Source organism: Ambystoma mexicanum, chromosome 4p, assembly GCF_040938575.1.
Source record: "Ambystoma mexicanum isolate Mex_15411 chromosome 4p, UKY_AmexF1_1, whole genome shotgun sequence".
NCBI lineage: Eukaryota > Metazoa > Chordata > Amphibia > Caudata > Ambystomatidae > Ambystoma > Ambystoma mexicanum.
The window spans coordinates 670,084,307-670,110,910 of record NC_090927.1 but is presented as its reverse complement, the minus strand read 5'-3'; the positions used below and the strand labels follow the sequence as shown (position 1 = coordinate 670,110,910).

General features: G+C 47.2%; 1 protein-coding gene across 8 annotated transcripts in view; it reads right to left on the bottom strand.

The window, feature by feature from the left end:
- The window catches only part of FAM135A (family with sequence similarity 135 member A), a 1,883,908-nt gene that overhangs the window by 1,076,955 nt on the left and 780,349 nt on the right, over window positions 1–26,604 (bottom strand). For 7 of the 8 annotated variants that reach the window (XM_069606210.1, XM_069606209.1, XM_069606213.1 and 4 more), the window contains one exon: window positions 17,662–17,788. In XM_069606210.1, the coding sequence (XP_069462311.1) occupies window positions 17,662–17,788 (127 nt within the window). Of the gene's footprint in view, window positions 1–17,629; window positions 17,789–26,604 lie in introns of those variants that run through there. The other variant, XM_069606215.1, reaches the window with a different exon arrangement.

Below are 26,604 nucleotides of genomic sequence, written 5' to 3'. Positions count from 1 at the left end.
CCTGTATGACCAAACTCTCGGGAGTGGGATGTTTAGACAGATAGCCGGGGTCGCTACTGGAAGGGCGGTATTTTGAAGTGAGGGATTTATTCACTGGTGGAATAGAATCCGGAGTCTCCCAATTTTTGGCCACCCTATTTTGCAAGGCTACGTGAAAGGGTAGTATTGGGTCTTCAGTAGGACCATGGTCCAATATGTCTGTCAAATCATCTTGGAGGAATTGGGTTGGTAGTCTAGTCCATCCTAAGTAATCTACTACCTTTGTCATTAGTTGACGGTATGATGGACTGGCATGCTCTCCTGGTTCTGGTCTACCAAAGTCATTTTCAGGAGATGTATCAATGCCACTTGCATTATGTAGTGATTCCACCAGGTCCCTCATCCTGCTTTCTTCTGATATCAGACATTCTGGGACATTTGGGGTGCCATATTCCAGCCCAAAAGGTACATTCTCTTCATCAGATTTCTCCTGTTCCTCAAGAATTGAGATCAGGGATTTGAAAAATTCCTTCCTAGGAAGAGGTTTGAAAACCTTTTCTGGGAGAGGTGGAGGAGGAGTATTAATGTGTTCTGAAGGCATTACAGGTCTTGTAGCCTTATCTTTCCCTTTTTCTGGCTGACCTGGCCGAACTGGAGCCTTTGGCGCCGAGGGATTCGGGGTGGACGTCGACAAAGGCGTTGATGGAGTTGACGTAATAGCGGTCGATGGTGCCGGCTTCGAGGGCGTCGAGTCGCTCTCCGAAGACTTGCCCTTCGAAGTGCGTTCGGTCTCGGACTGTGTCGGTGACCTCGAGCGGTCGACTCGAGCGGCTTTTCTCGCTTGGCATCCTAGAAGGTTCTCTATCCTTCCTCTTTCGATCACCCGGGCTCGAGGGCGCGTGAGTGTCAGAACGATGATGCGCCCGGCCGGCTTCCGAAGAAGGCGCGGACCGAAGCTTCGCTTTCTCGAACACCTCCATCATTTTGACCCTGAATGCTTCCCATTCTTCAGATGACAAATGTTTAGTGGGGCATTTCATCCTTTTTGGGGATTCGTCCGAGGACGAGGGGGACCTGTGGCGTCTTTTCTTCGATTTTTTTGTCGAAGACGACGAGCGATGGGAATCGCTTTGGGACCTGGACCAATGCCTTTCGCGTCGAGGATATTTATCCTAACGGGACCTCGCCTCGTCGCTAGAGGCTTTACGGTCGGATTTACTACCTACCTGTAGTTTTCCCCTCCTCTTTCGCAAGGCCTGACACTTCGTACAGGACTCCATGTCGTGGCCTTCCCCAAAGCACCACAAACACTCTCGGTGTGGGTCTGTGATAGACATTTTTAAACAGCACGATTTGCACTTCTTGAAACCCGATCTCGGGGTCGTAGTCGGCATCGATGACGAGGACATATCGCTATATTGTAGTAATTCTACTATTCTCACAGAACTCGAGGAGCGCCGAATCTCCGAAGCAACGTGTACTGCGGAAAAACGGAACTTAGGCCAAACTGCGCCGCGTGTGCTACTTATACACCCGATGATGTCACCCTCGACGTAGGCCTTCGAGGGACCATCGACTCAACGACATCGATGCACAGCGCCCTCTTCCGTAATTATTTTCCGAAGCAGCTAAAACTGGATGCAATACATCTAAGATGAGGAATACGTTGGAGGACACAATCCACTCGAAAGTCTTGTTACTCCGTTCAACCTGCAGCTTGGCCATGTATAGCACAGCTTACTTTACGTTTTCGCGTAGCTGTTTCTTCACTGCTAGTAAGGTCTTCCTCTCCTGCTGAACGGGCACCGAGAAGTCCAGGTAAATATGGATCCCAGCATAAGGTTGCCCTGCTTCTGAGCCACCTGAAGAATTGCATCTCGTTCACGGTAATTGAGTATACGAGCGATGATAGGTTGCCAGGAGGGCAAGGGATCTGTGGGCTTATTATACCGCTAATTGTGGTGACAATGAAGGGTTTCCTAGCAGCGGTTGTAGAGTGGATTCAATCCATTGTTCGAGGGAGGATTTTGAGTTGCTCTCCAGGACTCGGGACCAGATCGTCATTCTTTTTCTCCACCTGGAGTACCCGCCTGGAGAGTGTAGCTAGTTCAGATCTCAAAGTTGACATGTCGTCTTCCACCATGCCCACCCTTGTCTCAGCCTCCGTCAGGTCAGGCACAGATCTGTTGCATCAATGCGCGTTTTGATGGAATCAATGGTGCTGGTCATGTCGTCCAGCTTGCTGTGTACCTTAGCAAATCCCGCTTGCATACACACCATAATCCGCTTTGTCTCGGTAAGCTCCATCTCAATAGGTTCCTGTTCCACATCAGTGGGTACCACGTCTGAAGGTGAGGGTTTAGGAGTTGATTTGGTATAGTGGCTCATCGAGCGCTGGTTCTTGGACCCCCCTTTGGTCATCATGTGCAGAAAGAAGGTGATGTTGTAATGTAGTTGTAATGTAGTGAGCTAGAGACACTGTGTAAGTATACCAACACAGACTTTATTGAACAGTTCACCGGTAGGTACGTTGTACCTGCAGATACAATAGGGCAGGCAAATCAAATAAGGATTGTCCTCTTTCAGCAGTTGCAGCAAGTACTTAAATCAAAATAAACCCCAAGAGTTCCGGGTTTGCTGAAAATAAAAATTATAAAAAAAAGGTTTGTAACAGTTTAACACAGGACTCCGGTTCTTGCCTCAAATAAATGAAATTCAGAAAAGTCCGAGCGATTCCTTCCCCAACCGCTTGTTCAAATAATGAAGGTCCTGAGTCTCTGTTGCGGGCCCCTCCGGAATGCAGCCCACTAGCCTGGCTGAGACCGGTCTGTAGCACATAGATAAATCAGCTCTTTCGGTGTCAGTTTCCACACATGCGGTAGGCACCTTTTCCTTCAGGCGCTTTCCTCCACTCTGAAACCTCTGTTTGCTGGACAGATACGGTCTTCTCCTTAATAGGCCCACCGGTAATGCTACTGGCTTCGTTCCACTCCGGAGCCTCCCCGGCAGCCTCCTTCCATTCATGAAAAATGAGAGACAGCTGGATGGGTTTGGTTGTAGTTTTAACCCTTGAGCCCCTCCTCCCTGATCATTAACGCTGTGTGTTCCCGACCACTTTTCATTCACACCTGCGGCCAATTCCACTCCTCCCTGCTCCCTCCTCGCTAGGCTGGCTTGAGATTTAACCCCTGATGGTGAGGGTTGGTTCAAATAGGGAAACGTAGTCTTTCGCCTCCCTTCTTTACTTTTATTTCTTATTCTCTGGCTTTTAAATGAATTTGGTGAGTGTAGGAGCCTTCTGGTATATGTAGTCCGTTTCTTTTGTGGATTTCCCCCTCACTGGTTTTCAAATGAATTCGGTAAGTGGAGGAGCATTCTAGGATATGCAGTCCGTGTATTTTGTGGTTCGTTTGGTTCACTCATATTGATCATTATATTGCCCTGCTGTTTGGTTGCATTATATCCTTCCCTGTGGCTCTGTCCTATATTGTCCTTACTTATATCGGCAGCTACTAGTTCTTCATCACAGATGTACTGAAGATAGCAAGCGGTCAGTTAGACTCTACTGCCCAAATTAGTGCAGAGGAACGTGGTTCGTGGGCCAGGCAGGAGCCAGTCTGGATGTGAGGCAGTAGGACAATGGACTCCCAGGGTAGGCACAAACAATGTTGACAATGGCTGCAATCAGCACCAGGTGGTCATTCCAGCCCACCCGCGGTCAGCAAAATGGGTAGCAACCCAGAATGTTCAAGGCCCCAACAGGGATTGGTCACCAAAGTATGTCCAATTAGTGCTGGAATTAGGTTGGGTGATCTGAGGGCCAAGGTTGCTCCAGTGTGGTCGCAGGGTAGGGTACTTGGCATGTCAGCAGGGGTTAGGACCAATGCAACAGAAATTATCACAGAGTAGTTCACCCTGTTAGAGCAGCAACGCAGCCTCCCCTGCAGACCAATGCTGGTGAAGAGGTCTGAGAAGGACAGAGGGTATGGGAGCAGATCACCATCAGCAGCGGAACATAGTCTCCTAGGAAAGGGCTATGGCGTTATAAGAGTGCAGCAATCTTTCTACAGCTGCACGGCAGGGGAGGCAGGAAAGGGGGTCCCCCGCAGGGCCTCACCTCAGGTGGAAACTGTTGTCCTTGCTCTTTCCGCGGGTGGTCAGGTTACAGCCGGCATGGGGTTTGGGGGGGGAGGAGTGGGCAGGGTACACCGCGCATAGGCGGAGAGCTCGCCAATCCTCAGGCCTCCTTGGGTATGCCTCGACACAGCTTCGGCAGCTGAGCGGGACGGGGACTCTGGTGTTTGCTGTCCCTCACTCACCGCCTGATTCACGGCGGTCCGCATGGAGGCACCCGGCGCCCCAACACATGATAGTAGGAGTTCTCCAGACTCCAGTCCGCAGCGTGGGTACCAACAGCACAGGTGGCCGGGTCAAGCAGGGTCACCGGCGTTCACTGTCCCTCATTCGCCACCCAAACAAAGGCGGTCTGTTCCCAGGCAACCCGGCATCCTAGAAATACCAGGAGAGGATCAATCAGTAGAGCCAGGGTATTAGAAGTGCTCCGGCCGTCCACCAGTGTTACAGCAGCTGCTGGAAGAGGATACATCCGTCTGCAAACTGCACCGGGAACGGGAGCTCTAGTAGAGAGCCACCATCTTTGATGCCGTGCAACGGCACCCCACCCCTCTTAAATATTTCTTGACAGCTTCGTGACTGTTGGCAGTTTCAGTTACAAGTTTTCTACAGTTGATATCCCAAAAAGGGAGAGTTGAGCCCTTGCTGCTTCTCTATGGTTTTGCCGCCTCTTGGCTGTTGGCAATGCAGGATATACGTTTTCCCCAATGTACATCTCCAAAAGGCGGATTTATGCCTTTGTTGTTTTATTGTGGGTTTCTCACAGCCTCTTGGCTGTTGGCAATGTTATTTATAAGCTTTCCCCAATTGTAGTCCCCTATAAGGGAATTCAAGCTCTTGCCACTTCTGATCAGTTTCTTGAATTGTTCGGTATTCAAAATTATGAGGTTGTAACAATCTTCTCATGCACAGCGCCCCATGGTCAGCATTTGCATCTGGCGAACTCACCAGCTTTCTTTTGCAGCTCCGCCACGTAGTCAGTTCTGGCGGACCTTCAGTGTCCTGCCCGCTCTTTCTCCTGCTTCCGCGTACCTTCAGTGAACTACATGTCTGTTTCCTGGAGCTCTGGCAGCTCTGGAAATCTTCTGTGGCTTCTCTCACTGACACGCCATAACTGAATTGGGAGCATGTCTCCTCGTCAGCTGGGCTCCTTCTCCACACCCCACTTTCCGCTGTGCGTCCTCTGCAATGCTGCACCTTCACTCTCTGCGACGGCATCAGTTGGCGTTCTCTCTGGAGCAGATTCTTCACCTCAGACGACCTCTACTTCAGTTACGCCTTCCACACTGATTTCTCCATCGGCTTCTTAATCTCCTTCTCTCAGCTCTGTCATTTAGGGATTTAAATATCCCGCTCAGATGCCTTGGTCTGTAACAACTAGAGGACACCTTTTTGTAAACAGCATTCTGAATCCTCACTGCCTCAGAGCCCTGCTTCCTCGTCCCAGTACCATAAGCATTATGGGTACTGTAGTCCATAAGGGATTGTGTATCATTAGTTTGTTCTATTTCACAATACACCATCAATATTTTAGGAAGTATAGGGGAATCATGAGATAAAGTCACCAATTCCCCTGGCAGTAGTCCCCTCCCATGTGATTCCCCACATACCACCCCCAGGGTCAGGACCAGGTAGCGGCTGCCTTGCCCTGGCCACGAGAGGACATCCATACCGGGGTCCTAATGATGATTTCACTAGAATAATCATAGAACCTAGTCTCCCACTACCAAAAGGACTGCCAGCGTTGTTGGAGGGTTCCCAGGGAACGAGCAGTGTCTGTATCAGCTTTTATTAAGGGGTTTGTCCACCTTTTTCTCAAAAAGATCTATTCCATCAAACAGCATATCTACTACCTTAGTTGGTACTTCAGGTCTGATGTTGGTTGCCTTCAACCAGCCTTGGCATCTCAGGACTGCTCCATTCCCCATCTGTCAAAAACCAGTGACTATGTGCAAAGCAACTGTGCTAGCATGGTCTGAAGCGGCTTCCCCTTCAAGTAAGAGTGCTAGAGCCTCCCCAAGTTTATGATCAGGGAGAAATTCCAGGATGGGACCCATCTTGTACCACAGTGTGCAGTCATAACGGGAGAGGACCGCCAAAGAGTTGACCGCCTTTATGGTAGTAGCAACTGTGGAAGTTACCCTCTTCCCAAAATTAGTATGCTCTTTTCCCTCTTTGTCTTCGGTCACCATGCAAGGGGGTTGGGGGTTGGCGGATCACTTCCGTGCTGCTGCCAAGACTACTGAGTCTGAGCAGGGTTGTGTGCATATGCGCTTAGGAGCTGCATGTGGAACGTTACACTTTTTCTCCAGGCAGTCCTCGAGGCTTCAAGCCTTTGGAAAAGAAAACCTTCTTTCCTTTGTTCCTCAGGGATGAGGTCAAACAGGTTTTTTGCTCTTGTCTGATGGGGAGTCTCACTGAGGCAGATCTGCTGGTTCACCATCGGCGGGAATCAGGTTGTCAATTAATCTGTGGAATGAGCATCTGGAGACTGGTCAGTGAGGTCATCATAAGCCTCAGTGTCGGTGAGGGTGGTAGCTGGCACAGAGAGCTGAAGTGCCGGTCTAGGCGGCGGAGGAGGGACTAAACCCTCTCAAAGTAAACTCCCAAGAGACCCCTTGAGGGGCAGGAGAAGGAAGAAGTGCTGGAGTTCAAAGACCAGTGTTTATAAGGTGGATAAAATATGAAGGGATAGATCACTGGTTGTAAGAGGCTTGCCCAATGGGGCTGGCAAAAAGTACTGGAGGCTGAACTGGTGGGATTGGAGGCAACATGGGTAGAATAGGATCAGGCTCTTCCTGTATGTCCTCCTAGTTATAAGATAGAGCCTCCAGAGGATCCTCATCTGATAATAATTCTTCTCTGCAGCAGCTGGGCAGGTGCTGGAGAGGGTTGAGAGGCAGCTGTATTTGGTGGCGCATATGGAGCCAGAGTGAAAAGCGGCTGTGCTTTCATGGGTTGTGGCAAAAATGACAGAGCTGGTGGCATGTCCCTGTTGACACTAGCACCTCTTGGAAATATGGCTATTACAGGGCTCAGGGCCTGAGAACCCATTGGTGCCAACAACTGTCTGGGCGGTAAAGATATCTTCGCCAGCAAGATCTTGCTTGTAGAGACAGTAGCCGTATGCATCAATGAGGTTGTCAACGAGGTGGTAGTTGACAAGGGTGTCGTTGACGTCGACTATTTCAGCGTCTTGTGGGTCATCGACAAGGTTGCTGCGGAGAAGGACTTTGGTTTGTGAGTCGACAGAGTGGACGAAGAGTGTTTTGATGACGAAGGCTTAGGCGTCATGGGCGCAGACAGGGCGGCTTAAAGAACTAGGAGTGTATGAGGCAAACTACCCCGACTTATAAGATAAGTTTAAGAAGGACCTGACACAATGGTCTGGAATGGTGCAATCAGGGTGGGTCGCCTCACCACAATAAAGATCAACATACCGCCAAGGCTATTATTCATGTTCCAGGCTTTGCTAGTGGAAATACCCTAAAAATGTTTTAAGCAGCAAAATGTCTTTGGGAGATAAGAAATCGGGCCTAGCCTATTCGACACTGATTTTTTTTTTTAAATATATTTATTATTTTCCATATCACAAAAAACAGACATCAGTCGTTACTGAAAAGCATATCGTAAATGACAGGAAGAAATTAACACCCAACTCCCCATTCCCCCCTTCCTTCCCCCCACCAAGACCATGGTAAAGTCAAGTTCCTCAAGAGTTCTAGCAGACGCTCAGGTCTGCATCTCCCTCAGGCTCCTTCTCAGGTGGTTCGGGATGAAGCAAAGGAACTGTTAGGGCCACCCAATGTTGTAGATCGTCACTAGAGTCCACTCTTTGCACCTGAATCGCCATCTCCCATGCAGCCGTCTCAGCCGCGGTCCATTTTAAGAGGTCTCCCCACCATAAGGGTATAGGCGGGACTCTGGGGCTTTTCCAGCTCATGGCTATGCGCCGTTTGGCTGTGATGTATATGAGGTCTTTGAGTTTGTTTAGTGGTTTGTTCTTGCTGTTGCGCTTAAACCTGCCCAGGATACATGCCGAGGGGTCATCTACCTCAATGTCAATGTCTGCCCCGGCCACTCTGTCCTTCACTCGCGACCAGAACTCCCTTAGCACCGGGCAGCCCCAAAACATGTGTGTCACACCGGCCCTGGGTTCGCTGCATTTGGGGCAAAGTTGGGTGCCAGCTCCGGTGAATCTAGATATAGCTTCTGGGGTGAGGTATGCTCTGTTAATGATATACAGTTGGACGAGCTGTAAGCGGGCATTACGGGAGATCTTTTTGTGGTGATAGGTAATGTCCCCCCAGGTAGAGTCTTCGAAAACCAAGCCTAACTCGGCCTCCCATTTGTTCCGGCTTTTTAGGTCGTCTTCGGTGGAGCCCTGCAATAGGGCTTCGTAGATACGTGAGGTCTCATGGCCGCCTTCAGCAGCGTTCAAGATCGTTTCAATGCATACATTTTACTCTATTTGGACAGCAGCCTCAGGCCACCTACCAACCAAGGCCCGTGTGACCGCTCTATGCAGTAGAAATTGTCCAGTGGGGAGACCATTGGCGTCGCAGAGGTCGGGGAAGGCAATAAGTTCCTGTTCCTGAATCAAGTCACCCAGCGTAGCCACACCAAAGGGCTCCCATAGCGTACGAGTCTCAAGGTGCCCCCATGGTTGGCCGAACATGAGTGCAGCGATGGGGATCTGCGGGGACTATGGGTCCTTAAGGCCAACCAGCGTACAGGCTCTTTCCCAGAGGCGTATCCCAAGCTTGGCGAGGTAGGGGCAGTGTACGAGGGTGCCCCTCCACGTCCAGAGCAAGTCCCTGAGAAGTAGCTGGGGGAGGGCTGGCTGGAGTAGGCGCGTGTCTATTGTGTCCTCGTCCACCATCCACTGCACAACATGTCTCAATTGACCTGCGAGATAGTATAGTTCGAAGTTTGGGATCTTCAGCCCGCCCTTCTCGTATGGCCTCTGGAGGGTCTCAAGTGCTACCCTGTGTCTGTCACCTCCCCAAAGGAAGCCTCTACAAAGTTTATTGAGATCCCTGAAGAAAGAGGAAGGGATATTGTAGGGAACGTTGGTGAAGGTATGTAGTAAGCGAGGGAGGGCTACCATTTTGAGGAGGCCTGCCCTGCCTGCCATAGAAAGCGGAAGCCGGCCCCAAAAATCCATGGACTTCGAAAGCGAGTCCTTGGCCCTGACAGTGTTAAGGATATGTTCTGTAGCGGGGGTTCTGTGTATGGTTATCCCTAAATATTTGAAGGAGGTAGCTTGCCATTCCAAATCAAGGGGGGCGGGGGGAGACCCGTAACATTCACTTTGAAGTGCAGCTAGGGGGAAGAGGCAGGATTTGCTCCTGTTGATCTGGATCCCGGTGTGCTTGTGAAAGCAGTCCAGAGTTTCCAGAATATAAGGTAAGAGGTGTTCGGGGTCCTGCAGGTACAAGAGGGTATCATCGGCGTACATGGAGATGAGGTGAGTCGTGCCATTGATATGAATTCCTCCATCCCCATATTCCTGTCTCAGGTAGGCCGCTACAGGTTCGGCAGCGATGATAGAGCATAGGGGACAGGGGGCAACCTTGTCGGGTGCCCCTGCACAGGGACCACTTTTCCGAGTAAATTCTATTGGTGCGTACCCTTGCAGTGGGGTTAGCATAGACCAACTGCGTCCATTTCAGGAATACAGGACCTATCGCCATCTTGGCCATGGTGGCATACAACCAGTACCACCTTACGGAGTCGAAAGCTTTGGTGGCGTCCAGTGACGCCACTGCGAGCTTCTGTGATCTCCCCTCTGTACTATAAATAACATGGTGTAACCTACGCAGGTTTTCAGTAATGGAACGGCCGGGGACGTAACCGGTCTGATCTTGGTGGATCAGCTGAGGGATCACTCTACGAAGTCTGTTAGCAAGCAGTGCCATAAGGATCTTGCAGTCTACATTCAACATAGAGAGGGGTCTATACGAGCCGCAATCGTCTCCGTTTTTCCCCGGTTTGAGCAGAGGGATTATCACTGCCTCACTCAGGGGGTCCGGGAGGGAGCCACGCTCGAAGGCCTCATTATAGACCTCGGTCAATATGGGGGCGAGTGTGTCCTCATAAGTCTTATAAAACTCCCCAGGGAGGCCATCAGAGCCCGGGGTCTTCCCAGCTGGCAGCGATCTTATTACCATCTTGACCTCGTCAGGGGTAATAGGCTCATCAAGGGTCTCGGCCATGTGCGAGTCCAGTTTGGGCAGGTTGATGACATCTAGAGCGTCCTCTATCTGTGTGTCAGAAGGGAGCGGGGTCTCGGAGTACAGGTTGCGATAGAAGTCAGAGAAAACCGAGTTTATTTCCTGTTGGGTATGCACGGTAGTGCCGTCAGGTGTGGTTATGTGGCAAATGGGTAGTCTGGGGGTTTCCCTTTTATAGAGCCATGCTAGGAGCTTTCCCGGTTTGTCCCCCAGGGAGTGGATTCTTTGTGTGTTTGGCGTGGCTTAATTTGCCCTGGGATTCCCAATGGGTTAGGCAGGTTTGTTTAAGTTCAGTGATTTTACGTAAATGATCAGGGGAAGAGTCGGCCCTCGATTCCAGGACCTTTAGGTCGCTCTCAGCCTGCTCCAGCTGGGTTGTGATGGATCTCTGGGCACCCCCAACCGCGGCTATCATCTCCCCCCTCATAACCACTTTATATGCCTCCCAGGTGGTGCTCAAGTGTTTGACGCTATTGAGGTTAAGTTGCCAATATTCTTCTGAGCTATCCCTTATGTGATCCCTGAAGGCAGTATCGAGAAGGGCTTCAGCTCTCAATCTCCATGCGGGTATAGGGGGCCTAGGCGGAAACACCTCCCAAGCAGTCAGCAGGGGGGAATGACCCGACAGCACCCGAGGCAAATAACGTGCATCAACGAATGCGGATTGGTGAGTTTGGCTGAGAAATATGTAGTCCAGCCTGGTGTGCACAGCGTGCGGCGGGGAGTAAAAGGAGAACTCGCGTCCCTCAGGGTGCTGATCTCTCCAAATATCACAGAGTTGTAGCTGTTGGACCAGTTTGGACAGGATTTTGGCCGGGGGGGAGGGGCGATCGTGTTTAGTGTCGGATCTGTACCGTATAGGGTCGAGGGCGCAATTGTGATCTCCTCCCCATATTATAATTCTGTTCATGTAAGGGGTAAGCCGTGGATAGAGAGTGGAAAAAAACAGTTGCGTCGTGGTTGGGTGCGTAGGTACTAATTAGACACAGCTCTCTGCCTTCAATAGAGCCACACACCACGACCATCCTCCCCTCATTGTCTAGTTTGGAGCTAGTAAGTTTAAAGGGGACCGAAGGGGCGATCCATATTAAGACCCCTCTGGCATAGGAGGAGTAAGCGGAGCCCACTAGGGTGCCACGCCAGAACTTGGACAGGGCTTCAAGCTTCTTGGCAGTCAAGTGGGTCTCCTGAAGCAGGGCGATTCCGATCTTGCATCTCCTAAGGTAGGATTGAACACGTCTTTGTTTAACAAAACTATTCAGGCCTCTAACATTCCAAGTGACGATCTTGACTGTGTCATCCATTGGTGCAGTATGGGCAGAAGTTTGAGGCAATCTGAACTCGAGGTCCAGTAGTTCCAGCATCGCGTATAAAGAGTTCACGTGGTCTTGGTAATTTTAATTCGTGGTACCCAACTATAACATTAACTCCCCGTATCCCCTCCCCTCCCCATAACTGCAACAAAACCCAACAAAGAACTCGCCCAGCGAGGTTTCCCTCGTTATGACATTCCCGTTTCTGCCCCTGGTGCCCACACATTGGTTCCCAGGTGCCCTACGGGTGGGTATATATAAATACCCTAAAAAAGGGGGGGGTTACTTTCCAGGGGTCGGAGTGAACATTGACTCCAGGGTCTCCGGGTGAGGATCTAATAAGCTGTGTAAAAGCTCGGTCCGCCCACTGGCGGAGGGCAGAGTCAGCATCATTCCCATTGAGACTACAGAGGAAACCTTATCTCGGTTTATGCCGTCTGTCCTCGATATTAGGTATTTGTAGACCATCCATCCAGTCTCTGGCCTGAGCAGGAGTATCGAACAGGTGTGCCTTATTCTTGTGCAGCACTTTGAGTCTTGAAGGGTACAGAAGCATATAGCGTAACCCAGCTGCCTTCAGTTTAGCCTTTGTATGTATGAACTGGGCTCTGTTTGTTTGAACCTGGAAGGTATAGTCAGGATAAATTGCGATTTTGGCGGAGTCCCGTTTGATTTGACCCCCTGCTCAGGAAAAGGCCAGGATTACCTCTCGATCCTTGTAGTTAAGAACTTTTGCAATCACCGGCCTGGGCGGGGCGCCCGGTGGAGGTTTCTGTGGGCCCTTTCGATGGCGAAGCATTGGGAGAGATTGCCAGCTCCTACTTCCTGTAGCAGGAGGTTCTCAACGAAGTTAGTGGGGTCGGAGCCTTCAGCACCCTCCGGCAATCCGAGGAGACGAATGTTGTTACTGCCTCCTCCGCCCTATCTTCCAGGTTTTTGACCCTTTGCTGGAGCTCGTCGACATCTCAGAGGAGGTGTGTTTTTGATTCAGTGTTTTCCTTGACTTGGGCTTCAAGCACCTCCGTCCATCCCGCGAGAGAGCGGAAGTCCTGGCGCAGGAGGCCCAGGTCTATGGCGACGGCATCAATTTTATGTTCCATCGATGTTTGGAGCAATCTAATGGCTTCAAGGAGCTGGGCGTTGCTGGGTTCAGGCGTCGTTGTTGCTACGGGATCCAATGGAGCGTCTGCGGTCACACTGTCCAGGCTTACAGGGTTCATGGGCTCACACGCCGCATAAGTGTCCATGGTCGTCTGTCGCTGCTTGAGCCTGCCATTTTTGCCAGCCATCTTGTGGGAACCCAATCCACTCACACCCAGGTCGACAGGGGGAGCGGGCAGCAGGCCAGAAGTCCCCGCCGTGGGGTGGCTCTCCCCAAGCTGCAGGGCCAACAAGGCCGTCCCGGAAGGGGTCTGGGCAAGGGTATAAAGTTACCCGGGTGTCCAGGGGGAGTCCGGGATCTGCTGTGGAGGGAGGAGAAGCGCACGGGCTACACTAGGTGGTCCTGCTCCGGCCCAGGTGCCCGCGGGGTCAGTGTAAGGTAAATTGAGTGCGGTGGATCAGGCTCGACGCTCAGGACTCCCGGCGGGGCCGTCTTCAGTGTGGTTCACGGGCCCAAGGTGACTGCAGGCGTTGGGGGTTCACTTGGTGGGGGGGACCCTACCACCCGCCCACATGCAGCCCCCACGGGGATCCACTCCCGCTACGCACAGAAGTATCAGCTTCGGCGAAGGGGGGCCAAGGTCCCGGCGCCTCGGGGGGGACAGTCCCATAATAGGAGTTGCAGCCGGGGACAGGCACAGGTCCGTCGTGGTTTCGCCCGTGCTGCGCGGCGAGGCACAAGTCTAGGTCGGCCACTTCCCTACCCGCTCACCTCGGCGGCGCCGACCAGCCGCAGGTCTCCTCCGGGCTTCACCGGGACTCAGGGGGCAGAACGCTGCAGCGCAGGAGCCGGCCCGTCTCCCCCTCGACATGCACAGCTGCTCCGCCGTCCTCGTACAGCCGCGCAGGCAGGCTGCTTCAGTCTCCTCGCGGGCTCCAGCCCACGGCGTCCGCCTTGGTGTTGGTGCGACACGGCCCCTCGATCACTGGGACGCGGGAGCCGCCATTTTCCTTTCTCTGCTCCGGCCCGACTCACACGGAGCAACTCGGTGGCAGATGTTCCAGGCCGCACAAACGTCGGGTCCAGCGATGGCGGATGAGGTCCGGAGGAAAATGGTGCAAGTTTAGTCTTCGGTAGTTACAAGAAACATGTAAAAATACAGCTTATGTTGGCACATCGAAGTGGAGGACTCCGGAGACACGTCCGCTCTACATGGCAGTTGGCCACGCCCCCCCTATTCAACACTGATATTGCCCAAGGAAATGGGTGGAGTCAGTCGCCCAGACATAAGGGAATACTTTAGAGCAGCTCCGTTCAGGGTACTCCCAGGCCACTTAAGGGAACAAAGAAAAACAGTGGGTTGCACTAGAAAATGGCCTGCTGTCTCCAGTTACTATTCGTGAATGGCTATCGCCCCCCCATAGACTACTGCCAAATAGAGTAAGATCACACCATGTCCTGGTCACCCTATGGCAGTTATGGGGAAAGGCAAGGGATATGTAAGGGGTGAAAACATGGTCCTCTCACATCGGTTGTCCCCTGACCAGGGATAAAATTCATGAACCACTTCGGTTTCAGCCGTACTACGAAAGGGGGTGTGTGAGGGCGGGCCAATTGTGCCGTGATGGGAAATTCTGGACTAAAACTGTCCTGGATGAAGAAATGCAGTGTGAGCCTATGTCTACTTTTACGTACTGACAATTGAAAGGTGCGCTGGCAGACCGTGCTTGGGAGGGACACATAAGCTGACCTCTAACAAAGTTTAGACAAGTTCTGGACATGCACTCTGGGCACCAGGGGCCTCATCTCAAGACTGTACAACTTGTTGATAATAAGAGGGATCACTTGCTTATACTGTTGTAAGTAATTCTGGGTAAATTACCCGAACATCCCAGAGTGTAAAAACCCCTGGCCACCAATCTACAGGCAATTGGGGTCCTCCTCCATAGTGATGCAATACTAGATTCCGAATTATAGACTACTTCAATGCTGTCAACTGCCCCATCCCCTCCAGAGGCTGTCCAGGCTGTTTTCAGGGGTTAGTGAGTTATATTGGAGAGGGTGTGGCAACATATTGGCATGTCCAGTGGTAGTGTCCTCGAGCACAAATATGTTGGAGAGAGGTGCTGGCCTAGATAAAGGATGTAGTTGGTAAAACAAGTCCTTTGTCCCCACCATTATTTATTTATTTCCACATTTATATAGCGCACTAAGCCGAAAGGCATCAAGGTGCTGTTACATACATGTTACTCACAGGGCTCCAAAGGATTAGAAGGCAGAGAGAAGGTAGTAGCAGGAGGAAATCAGCAGCATCAAAAGAAAAAAGAAAAGTTACACAAACAGCCACAATGCATGCGGAGTTAAACTGATTTTGTTGCTAAAGCATTTCTAACATTCAGTGGACTGACAATCTTTTTCTGTTTTTTTTGCGTTTTTTCTCATTTTGAGTTCGGTTGCCTTTCTGACATCCAAAGCACTGGAGATTGTACTCCTGTTTGGATCCACATGATAAGCTGCATGTGCTTTATTTCTGGTTGATGCTTCTCCGACATGCAAGAGACTTCTCCAACAGGTATTGTCCTCTGTAGTTTCTCAGAGAGGGAATTCAATATCATGTATGACCAATTTTGTTTCTGACATTCTGCGCACTGATCTGGTTTTGTTACTGCAGGAGTTTTTCGTGTCAAGTCAGGTTTGTCTTGTTGGCTGAAATCTTTTCTTTCATTCAGTGCACGAGGTAGTTTCTGCTGTGTGGGTTCTCACATGTAGAATTAAATACCTCGTACGAGATGAGCTTTTCTTAGATTTGGTGCAATGAGGTTTTCCTCTTTTTGTGCATTTTCTCTCGTGTTGAACGAGGCGGCCTCTCAGAATGAAACTATTCTGACATTCAGTGCAGTGGTGTGGATCTTCTCCTGCATATTTTTCTATCCTGTTTAGCTCAGCTGCTGTTCCAACTGAGGCCATTTTCTGATATTCAGAGCAGTGATCAGGCTTCTCCTGCGTGGTTTCCCATTTAGCCAGGTTGCTTTTCTGGCTAAAGCTTTCTTAGTGTTTGGACTTGAGGATGATGGGGTGGTTTATACAGGACTGACCTACATGACAAGGAACTTGTTCCTGGCGGCGAGGGCCTGCATAACAATATTTTGGGAGAGACGTCTCACCCCCATCACTCAAAACACACAGGGAATGGCTTGGTAAAGCCCTTGAAATCTACGAAAAGTAAAGTATGACTGTGCTTCTTTCCGAGACACACACTCATATTGACTCAAAATGTCTCCCCTTTGTAGCATACCATAGACAAGTTTTATCTCGACTGCAACAGACACGGACAGATGTTCCCCCAAACCAGAGTGCCATAACAACAGAATTGCAAGCCTGTACATCTGAAGGAAGATATTAGCGAAGCCCTCACATAGACAAGTTCTGATAATCCTGACAGACCTACCACACCAAGAAACATAAAGGAGTACTAAAAATACATGCCTGGGAAATTGCGAGGCGAGAGGGATGTAGGGGAAGGGAACTATGATAATTAGAGCAAATGTTCATTGAAATGTTGTTGATGACCATGAGGTTATAGATGTGGCATAATCGATTTTTCCATTTGTATTATATATTAACCCTGTTTTGACATTTAAAGTCATGTAGTTGTTGGTTGTGTAACGAATGCTCTTGTAAAACTTCAAAATTCACTTGGAAAAAAGAAAATAAGAATAATGTTATCAATGCAGATCAAATTGGAATCCCTGAATATGTTTAAAACAAAGCTGGCATTGTTGCACATGGATCATTAAATACCATGATGAAAGCTGGCGATATTGGGAATGTTGTGAGTTGCCTTGATCTACCTAGACAATCAAATGCTTCAGAAAGTAGGACAACGTAAAAATAGTTTAGAAACACAAATGCTAACTTTATAAATGTAACATCTCCAAGGATGCGGCTCAGACCCACTATTTCGCTATGGATGGATTATCAGTTCTAAGCAACAAAATGAAAAAAAAGTTATCATCAGACAGCTGAACCCTTTTGAGGAAATAACTCAAAAAGGAGAGATTAAGCATGTCTAACATATATAAAAATCATAATAAAGGAGAGTGCAGGCTCCCATGCAGAACAGATGGAAAAGATAAATATGACTGAAAGGTATTCCTAGTGAACAGAGACGAGTGTCAATGCCAATAGATTCTATACAGGTGGTTACTTAATCCATCAATGTGGCTAAAATGTTTAAAGGAACCTCTGATAATGGTTGGAGGGGAAATGGGGAGAGACAGGAATGTCTTAAACATAGTGGCACCGTCACTGAATTCAATTATATAATTATAATTAGAACATCAAATATGTAACTGAAGTAGTACTTCCAAGTGATTTTTTGTCAACAGTCCTGGAAGCAAAAGCACAGAGGAAGTATTTCCCACACAATACACAGCAGGGCCACATGTACCCTTTCTCATGATACTGATTATCTAAGCAATTGTGCCAAAGCACAGATACCAAGGACTCCAAGTCACTTTTTGGGTGTGGGGGCTGGGGGGATGGTTAGCAGCTTCCCTGGTCTACAGGAGGCCCACTCACCATCACAAAGGAAAGAATGCAATATACAATTTTAACCAACAAGCTTGGTTTTCTCATGTTAGAAGATATTTTGTTGACATGATTGGGCATGTTTACTTTGCACCAAGGTGAAAGGTGATCTAATGTCTTCATGTTGGAAGTGTCAAGTTTGTTTTGTTATCCTCAACAGGCAAACAGAAGTCTCAAAACAAGCAGATATTTTGTGGTCTGAAGTTAATAATTGTCACACAACCTATTTATTCTGAATCTCATCAAAGTAGTGAAAGTAACAGATTAAAATGCACCTTTGAAGAGTTCATATAAAATATACTCTTACATCTGCCGATAATTGCTTTGTGTAGGTATTACCAAAGACCACACTCTCAAGAGTAGGTATCACAGAGTCCTTATTCTGAGCTGGAGCGTTCCTATTCAACCAGGTGTTCTTCAATGGGCGAGGAAAACTATGGAATAAAATAAGAAACATTTACAAAAACTGGGCAAGTACATAATACAAATAATGTTGTAACATTACTATTGCATAGTTTAAGATTATAGTCTAAATGTTACAGGGCACTATTGGCTAATCAGTAAAAAAAAGTAAAGAATAATTTAAAAATAATATAATATTTCTAATAGTAAAGCTGATATGGAGAGAATAGGAAATAAAAGGAAATATGACGGCTAACGATTTTTCCAAAATTCAGTGCGTGTGCAGCATGACATTCCACGTTGCTGTATTGTTCTACAGATTTTATCATTCCCATTTGAGAGATGAGAAATTCATATTTTACTTTTTAACTGCTAAGGGAGCTAGTGCTGGTCCAAACTGTTTCATAGATAAACAGATTGCAAAACCGTGAAATCATCTCGCCTATAATGGTTATGCCATTATCAGTTTTACATTTTCCTCATCGCAGTTCATACTTAATGAAAGCAGGTCTATGAGCGTCAACCATTTTTGTTTTGAGAAAATATTTGTGTGCCTGGTTATATATTTATTTGAATTTATAAAGTGTCAGCAATGAAAATACATGAACAAAAAAATGGTAACAGCCTGACGTCACCTTCTTAGCAATTGGGAGCAGGAAGGTGGTGAGAAAAAGATCGAAAAGTAGCAAGTGTGGAAGAGGAGTGTATAGGGAAGAAAATTCTAGAGCTTGAAGCAAGGCGGGGAAATTAGCAGAAATGAGATTGAGCACAGGGATGAGGAACTAACAGAAATAAAGACCGAAAGGAACAATGGGGAGAACAGTGAAACAGTGTGTGGGCTGAACAGAATACATAGTGCACCAGAAAATGAGCGTCAGAAGCATTATATGATAACAAAGGAATGGTGGATGAAAGCTGTGGCAAAACCCCCTGCCTAACACTGGGAACAACTAGTGGGGTGACAAAGAAGGCTGTGTCCCTCCCTGGGCTAGTGCATGATAGGCCCAATAGTGGTAAGGGCAGGATCCCCCATGCCACTCATATTTAGTTTGCATCCCTAGGCAGAGGAAGGCCGATGCCTCCCTAAGGGAGACTGTTCTCAATCAAGGAGCTGAAACAATATGGAACCAGTCAAATAAAGTCATCTGAATTACCAAAAGCAACACTTTATGTATTCCTACAGGAGGGGAGTTTTAAACATAGCACATTTAAGAAAAGGGAACGCTGTCCGCCTCAGACATTCGGATAGAGGGATCAAAATGAAGGGATCTACCCAACTAATATCGCTTTATGCAGATGACACTCTGTTATATGTTAAAGAACCTGAACTTAATATAACACCCATTATGGCCGAGGTTCAGGACTTCGCAGAGTATTCTGGGTATACGATAAACAGAGCCAAATCGGAGATATTTCCGCTCACACTGGCCACCCAGTGCCCCACAGTTACAGATGGACTTAAATGGTCTGACGACCGTATCAGATACCTGGGAAATCTTGTCTCCAGTAATAAACTCATTATATTCGGATAACCACGAAAGTGCCCTGCAAACTTTAACTGCCAAGCTTCAACTGTGGGGGCGTCTCCCGATCTCCTTGGCCGGCCGAGTTACTATTCTTTAAATGGTTTTCCTCCCTAAACTTCTTTATTTATTTGACAACATCCCTATATGGCCTGGCAGAGCCTTCTTCACCAAACTCAGATCCATGGCGATAACATTTCTTTGGAACGGTAAGACTGCGAGGATAAGCTGGGAAAAAATGATAGAACCATATTCTTCGGGAGGTATAGCGGCCCCAGATTTCGAACTTTATTACTATGTGGCCCAGGCTCAGTTCGCTAAATATTGGTACAATGATGAGGACAGCACACCCCATGCATGGATAGAAAAATACACTACACATCTCACCAACATACAATCAGTCATTTTTGACCCACGCTACAAAGACACATGTGAATATAATCCAGTTAGTTGCACAGTCAGGGCATGGGAGGCTATATTCAAAAGGCTTGGACTGGAGGCCCCCTACAACCCCGAGATACCTCTTTGGAACTTTCCGGGGATTCCTCCTACACATAACATGAGTATACAGGAGTTTTGGGACCCTAACTGTGAAATGAAGCTCGGCGATATGTTTGTCAATGGCATTTTTTCAGACCTGGAATTGCTGTTGAGGGCGCTGGGTGATGGTCCACTAAAACGTTGCAATATTACCGGATAAGAGCTGCATTTCAGAAAAAGTGGCCCTTGTTCCCGGATGAACCACCACCACATCCATGTGTACAATTGGTAACAGCCAAAAATGGCTTGGGAATTTCTAGCCTATATGCTGAGGTCCAGGGCCATACCCCCACAGTGAATCAGATAAAGGAACGATGGGAGGCAGACTTAAAAGTTCCCATCGAGGCGAAGCAATGGGCCAGATATTGTTCACTAACTAAAAAAATCTCGCTTAATTCTGACCAGAGGTTGATCCAATTTAAAATTCTCAACAGATTACATTACACGCCGGCCAGGATCGCTAAATTCGCACTGGGTTCTTTGGATGCCTGCCCTAAATGCAATGCCCCTAAGGCGGGTTCCTTTCACATGTGGTTAAGGGGTTCTGGAGGGAAGTAGCTAAAGTATTGGAAGGCATAACTCAGGTTCCTCCAGATCTAACCCCCCAGAAATATCTTTTTGGGGACATAGGCAAGCACTCAGAAAAAATCAGAAGACTATTCAACATTTCATGTGCGGTTGCCAAAAAATGTATTCTATTAAAATGGAAAAGCGCCTTGCCGCCCAGCATGAACCAATTTTTACAAGAATTGACACATGTTAATGAATCGGAGGAGCAATTTGTCTTGACCCAACCTTTGATGCGCAGACCCAAAGACATATGGGGCCCGTTCAGACTCTACCTGTGTAATATGATTACTGTTGATGATTTGTCACCATAATATTGTTATGTGAAACTGCATTGACCACATTTATTCTAGTTGTATCTTTGAAATGTACTGTACAATGGTGCTGTTGGCCTCTCTGTTGCCACTAATAAAAAAGAATTTAAAAAAAAAAAAAAGAAAAGGGAATGCTGTAACCAAGGGGATCAATGTTGCAAAGAAACGAAATCCCCTTGACATGAGTAGTAAACACCCGCTCAGACATCTGAGGATCATATTTTGCTAAGGCACTCACTCAGAGAGGCTGCTCAGATATCAGAGAAATATTGCATTTTTCTCTGATGCTTGCTTAGTGAACCCATTCTATAAGAGGTACACCATAGTTTACGACGCTTGCACAGCCAGCTATAATGGACATCGCAGCCCCACAAGTTTTTCCATAGCACTCCTATGTGAGAGGCACACAGTTCTCTCTTGTAATATTTAAAGAGAGCCCTCATTGCAGTTACAGACATAGGTTTAATTTCCCTATAGAGAAGGGCCTCAGAACTCTTTAAGGGAAACCGTGGTATATTTGAAAATGTGTTAATTCTGCTTACCATCAGATACACCGACCGAGAATGAGTACAGGCTCTATGCCACTGGCAGACAGTGAACATGCTCTTGACAATCTTAGGAGGCAGTATCCAACAAAGAATGCATACTACTATCCAAGATGGCTAACCAGCGTCTTAAAGGCCTGGTGAAAACCAAACATCCAAAACAAAAGTGAATCCATTAAATCCATTTACAGTCCCTCTCATTTTCATCTAAAGGTGCAAACCGTTACCCAACTCTGTGCACATTCGGGGTGGTGCTACATGGAGCACTCTAGTTTTGTGAAATCCTATTGCCGGCCATAGACTGGCAGTGACTGTTAGTGCTTTGAAACTGCGTGAGCAGTCAGCAAGAATAAAAAAAGCCATTGTAAGTCTCAAGCAATGTGGAAGCGCCCTCTGTACTTTCAGTCCCCACTGCATTGCGCCTAGTTATTGCATACCTTAATATACATGTTCATACCCTGTTTTTGTTAATATACTATTTTCTGGCTTAAAACAAAGAAAATGTGCTTAAACAGAAGTAAAAGAAACAGAAAAACATGTAATAGAATGCTTTAATTTCTTCGTAAAGAATTTTTGTCGTGTTTGGAGCTACATGCATTAAACAAAATAACGGTTTGGTTTTGTATTCGACAAAATACTTGACAAACGATCGGTATTCAGCGAAAACTACGTATGACGTTTCAGTACAGAGGGTTTCTGAAGGGCCAATGCAGAAAGGCAAAGTTTGTGTCTGAGACTATAGGGAGAACTGGTACCCCAAAGCTAAAATTAGCATAGTGGATAGGAGACATTAAGGAAGAGGGCCTTGGGGACAACAGATAGGAAGGTGGTCTCGGACCTTGTACAACCTCTTCATGAAGCCCCTATTCAAATACCTGGATGAACTAGGCATAACATACACCAACTATGTGGATGACATACAGGTGCTCATCCCCTTAACAGGAGACTATGACATTGACAAGGAAAACCTAAACTCCATATACACCAAAATTCAAACCTGGATGGCAGAAAACTGGTTGTGCCTGAATGGGGAGAAAACAGAGTTGCTTCTCATTGGCTCCCCAGCTACCTTAAAAAAACTCAAAGAGAACTACAAGGCCTTCACCATTGATAACACTACTATTCCAGTTTCTCAGGCAAAAAAACCTTAGGGTCTTCCTAGGCTCCACCCGCACTATGAGCAGACAAGTTAATGCGATTGCCGCGGCCTAAAATTCAAAGTTGATCAACGCAGCTGGGTCCTTTTTCTCCAAACAGGACTGCCTCACAATTGCCAGGGTGATGATCTGCTCCCGATTAGACTACTGTAACGCCCTCCTATTTGGCACTGCTGCAAAGAACTTCAAAAACTTCAAACCATTCAGAATAATGCCCTCCGGATGGCCACTGGCATCTCAAAGAAGGAACACATATCTGCAACCAGAAGACTAGTCCATTGGCTTCCAATGAAGGCGCGCATAACCTTCAAAACCCTTGCCATCACTCAGAAGTGTGTCAACAACACAGCTCCGATGTCTCTCTCCCAGAGATTGGTTAAATCCCACTCAGATAGACCTACAAGAGCTGCCTATTCCAACATGTTCATTGTTCCTAAACCCCCGCGAGCACGTGCAGGAAGTTCCAGCTTCCCAACCCACCTTAGCAGAATTGATTCACACACGGCTTTCAGGAAAGCCATTAAAACATGTCTGTTCGTATAACCTAGCCCCTCGGTCATCTGTGTTCATCGCCCCTTTTGGAAACTAGCAGCCATGTAATTTGAAACCTGCTTCTGTTGTGTTTGTAAAACTTTGCGTAAAGCATGCTCCTTGTAACCCATAAGCATGTCCATTAATTCCTGTAACTAAGACATTTTCTTGCAACAGTGCCTCCATGCCCCTGGGCTGTAGTGCGCTTTACAAATCTAAATAATAAAATAAATAAATGAACAGAAAAGGCAGGGAACACAACCAAGATAAACATGCTATGAACAGAATGGTATTTCCCACGCTAATAGTGAAACCATCCTTCTGAGCAGTTTACAGTGCCTCACTCTGAATGTGAAAGAAGGAGTGGGCTGGTGTGACTGGTCCCCAAAGCATTAAAAAGTAAACTATACAAAAAGACGATAGCCTTCATGGTTCCAGCAGGAACCAACCCCTGTTTACCATAAATGGCACAGTAAAAATACACAGAGACACGACATAAGGAAAGGGCAAAGATTCCATACTGGGGAACCCAGAAGCCAAACTTTGAATGGTGGATTTATGCAAATACAAGTGTTGACAAACACAGACATCCCCAGAAAAAGAACAAAGGATAAACAACTCATGGACCAGCATTTAGAAATTGTACCAAGCGTGAAGGACAGACTTACTTGCAGGAGGAAATACAGGAAAGAGCAATCGAGGACTATGCATACAGAAATCTGGCAAAGCAGAGAGGAAGGAAGCGCTTTAGCAAGTGTACTGCGGACAAAGAACAAGGGTACTGACGACTGCAACTGCAGACTGGAAGCTGAACTGGATCTAGAAACTAAGGTTTGATCTACATACTACAATTGGTTCCTTGTGATAATGTCGCCGGTAAAAAGTCGTCAGGTAGATGATCCCCCCCGACCCCTAAAATTATCGGGTCTAACGCGATGCATCATGATGAAAGCACGCGCATGTCTCTCTTCTATGTGGAACATTACACCAACATAAACATTGGCGGTTATGTCGCTGGCATGCTAGATTTGCTGCGGCGCCCGGGATCTACCCCATAGACTGTCGCGTTTATTAAGGTAAGCTAACAATGGAGTAGGGGCTTGCATTTCACGGGCTCATATGATTGCAGTAATCTTCATTTATCCCTTTTTAAATACGCACTGAATAGCGGAACTCTAATGAACGCATGCATGGGACATTATAGTAAATATGCCATACAATAATTATAACAATAATAGGTAACCATAAAAAACTTCAGTGAGTTACATTGATACTAACATTGAAATCTTAGTACTTGTCATGTGAAAGAACTTGAGACACATTTCTTTTGTGCATTTTCTCATATGCCCTGCTCAATGGCTCAATCTTGGTATGTGACAAATGTGTAATAATGATTTTTCATTACTCTGTGATATTGATGTCAATGCTATAATTTCATGGGACATACAATTCTTTTTTAGAATTTGGGATCATGAATTGAATGCGTTTGTAAATATCTGTATATTTATTCAGCCTTGAGAACGACCGGCGGGTCGAAACATGTGTCGACTGATCATCTGAATAAACCATTGCACAACTTAACTGATTTTTTCGACTGTAAAAACTATTATTGGGCACTGCCCGGTTTTGCAGAACTTACCCACTGTATAAAATGATGCGACTTTGTGGTAGCTGGGGCACTACCACCTAGTACTGCCACGAAGCCAGCCCTTGAAAGGGACTAAAGGGCAACAGCGCTCCCACACACACAGGGACTCCCCGCTCAGTTTCAGCCTAGCATGTGACTGAGTGTGTGCACTCTTTGTTAATGAAATGTCACAGGAAGACCAATTCTAATTTCTATATATCAGCTATTAATGTGTGTAGATTTGTTACTGTATTTATTAAACCCAAGAGACAGTTAGGGGACCACCGTTGAAGTGGTTTTATTTGAATAAAATGAAATTTTGATTCCTAATGCAGTCCGATTCTTTTCCCAAAATTGTGTGGTTGGATTGTTAACTAAGTGGTGTTAAATTAGGGGATGTACCAGAACTATAGGTATAACTGAATCCACAAAAGATCAGACACTGACAATGTATTCTGAGCCATAGCAGCTAGTCCCAAAGACATCTTTCCTACTGTTCCAGAGGAAGGATTGTCATATGTGACTAATCATGGGAATTCTTCCCTTCTGCGCAAGGCTAGGGAGGTGAGCCTGATGCGCTCTACCCTCCCTAGGGGTAGAGGCAAGTGGAACCTCACCAGGAGAGACCCCCCCCCCACCTCCCTTTGGGGACAAGGACTCACATTCCAATGAGGAACTCTCTAAAAACCATCTCAACAATACTGCTGAGAACATTTACTATGGAAACATGAGAGGAAGAAACCAGTATTTGCTACTGTCATCTAGAAACTGTAAATATCTCTTTAAGCAAAATATCTCATTCAATTGGGGCAAGGAGGAGGAGACCGCCAAAGAGAAAATCCTGCGAGTTACAAAATGCAGCTGCTCCATGCTGGGGCAGTGGGAGGGGGGAGAGAGATAGAGAGATAGAGAGATAGAGAGAGAGAGAGAGAGAGAGAGAGAGAGAGAGAGAGACGCAGCATCCAGTGACCAGAAAGAAGCGTGAAGCTGAATCAGATGTACAGCATCTCATCTGGAGGAGATAACGCAAAGTAGTCGGACGCAGAGCGTAAAGGTGTAGAGAGAGAGACACCGAAGGTGTTGGCGTGACAGCAAAGAAACTGGTGGTGTACCAGGAGCTCCCCAAAGAACACTGAAGCTGCTCTGCAGACGCAGAACCTAACGTTACGAGAAGTACCATACAACCATCCTCAACAACGGCATGAACAAGGTATCATTATGAGAATAAGAGAATGTTGACGGTGCAGAGAATCAACCCAGCAGCTAAAAGCCCTGGTAACGTTATCTCTAGGCATCCCAAGTAACAGGGTGAACAGGAGACCCAGGAGGAGGAATGGAGAATCGTTATGGGACCAATCTTACTCGTCTCAGTCGAGACAAAGAAATCCAAAAACTGAAATCTTCTGAAGTGAATAAGAATCAATACTGCAATACTCAGGCTTGTGACAGTAGTACAAGGAAATAAAGTAGAAGAAAAGATGTATAAAGGTTGTATACCTTTACTAAGGGAAGAGAGAAGAACACGTCTCTATAGAGCGAATCAAGAGGAGAGCAATAGAACCCAAAAGAGTAACCCATTTAAGAAAGGCAATGCCAAGCAAAGACTTGACCGAATTGTATGAACTGTTCAAAACAGTCACCAGAGACCATCTGAAAAATTTACTTTTGAAATGGGAGTTTGCGAGAAGCAAATAAACTATAGGAGAAGGGAGTCATTCTCATGTCTTTAGTTGGTGTTATAGTGGTAGGGTCAATTAGTTTGAATGGTGGACAGGTTCTGTTAAGGCATTCACGGATGAGCACACAAGTTAGTTTTGTTAGATAGTGACACCTTATAGCATTGGGAAAGTTAGGATTTCTCTTTAATAAACCTCACACTGAAATGACTTATCAAAGTCTGCGTCCTCCTCCTGACCCACTACACAGTTTTCTTCTCTCCGATGTTTAGAAAGAAAGGGTGATGGTGGCAACCAATGTTCCCTGTAAGGTGCGCGGCTGCGCACTTTTTATTCAGATGCCGTGCACACGCTTTGAAACACTGCGC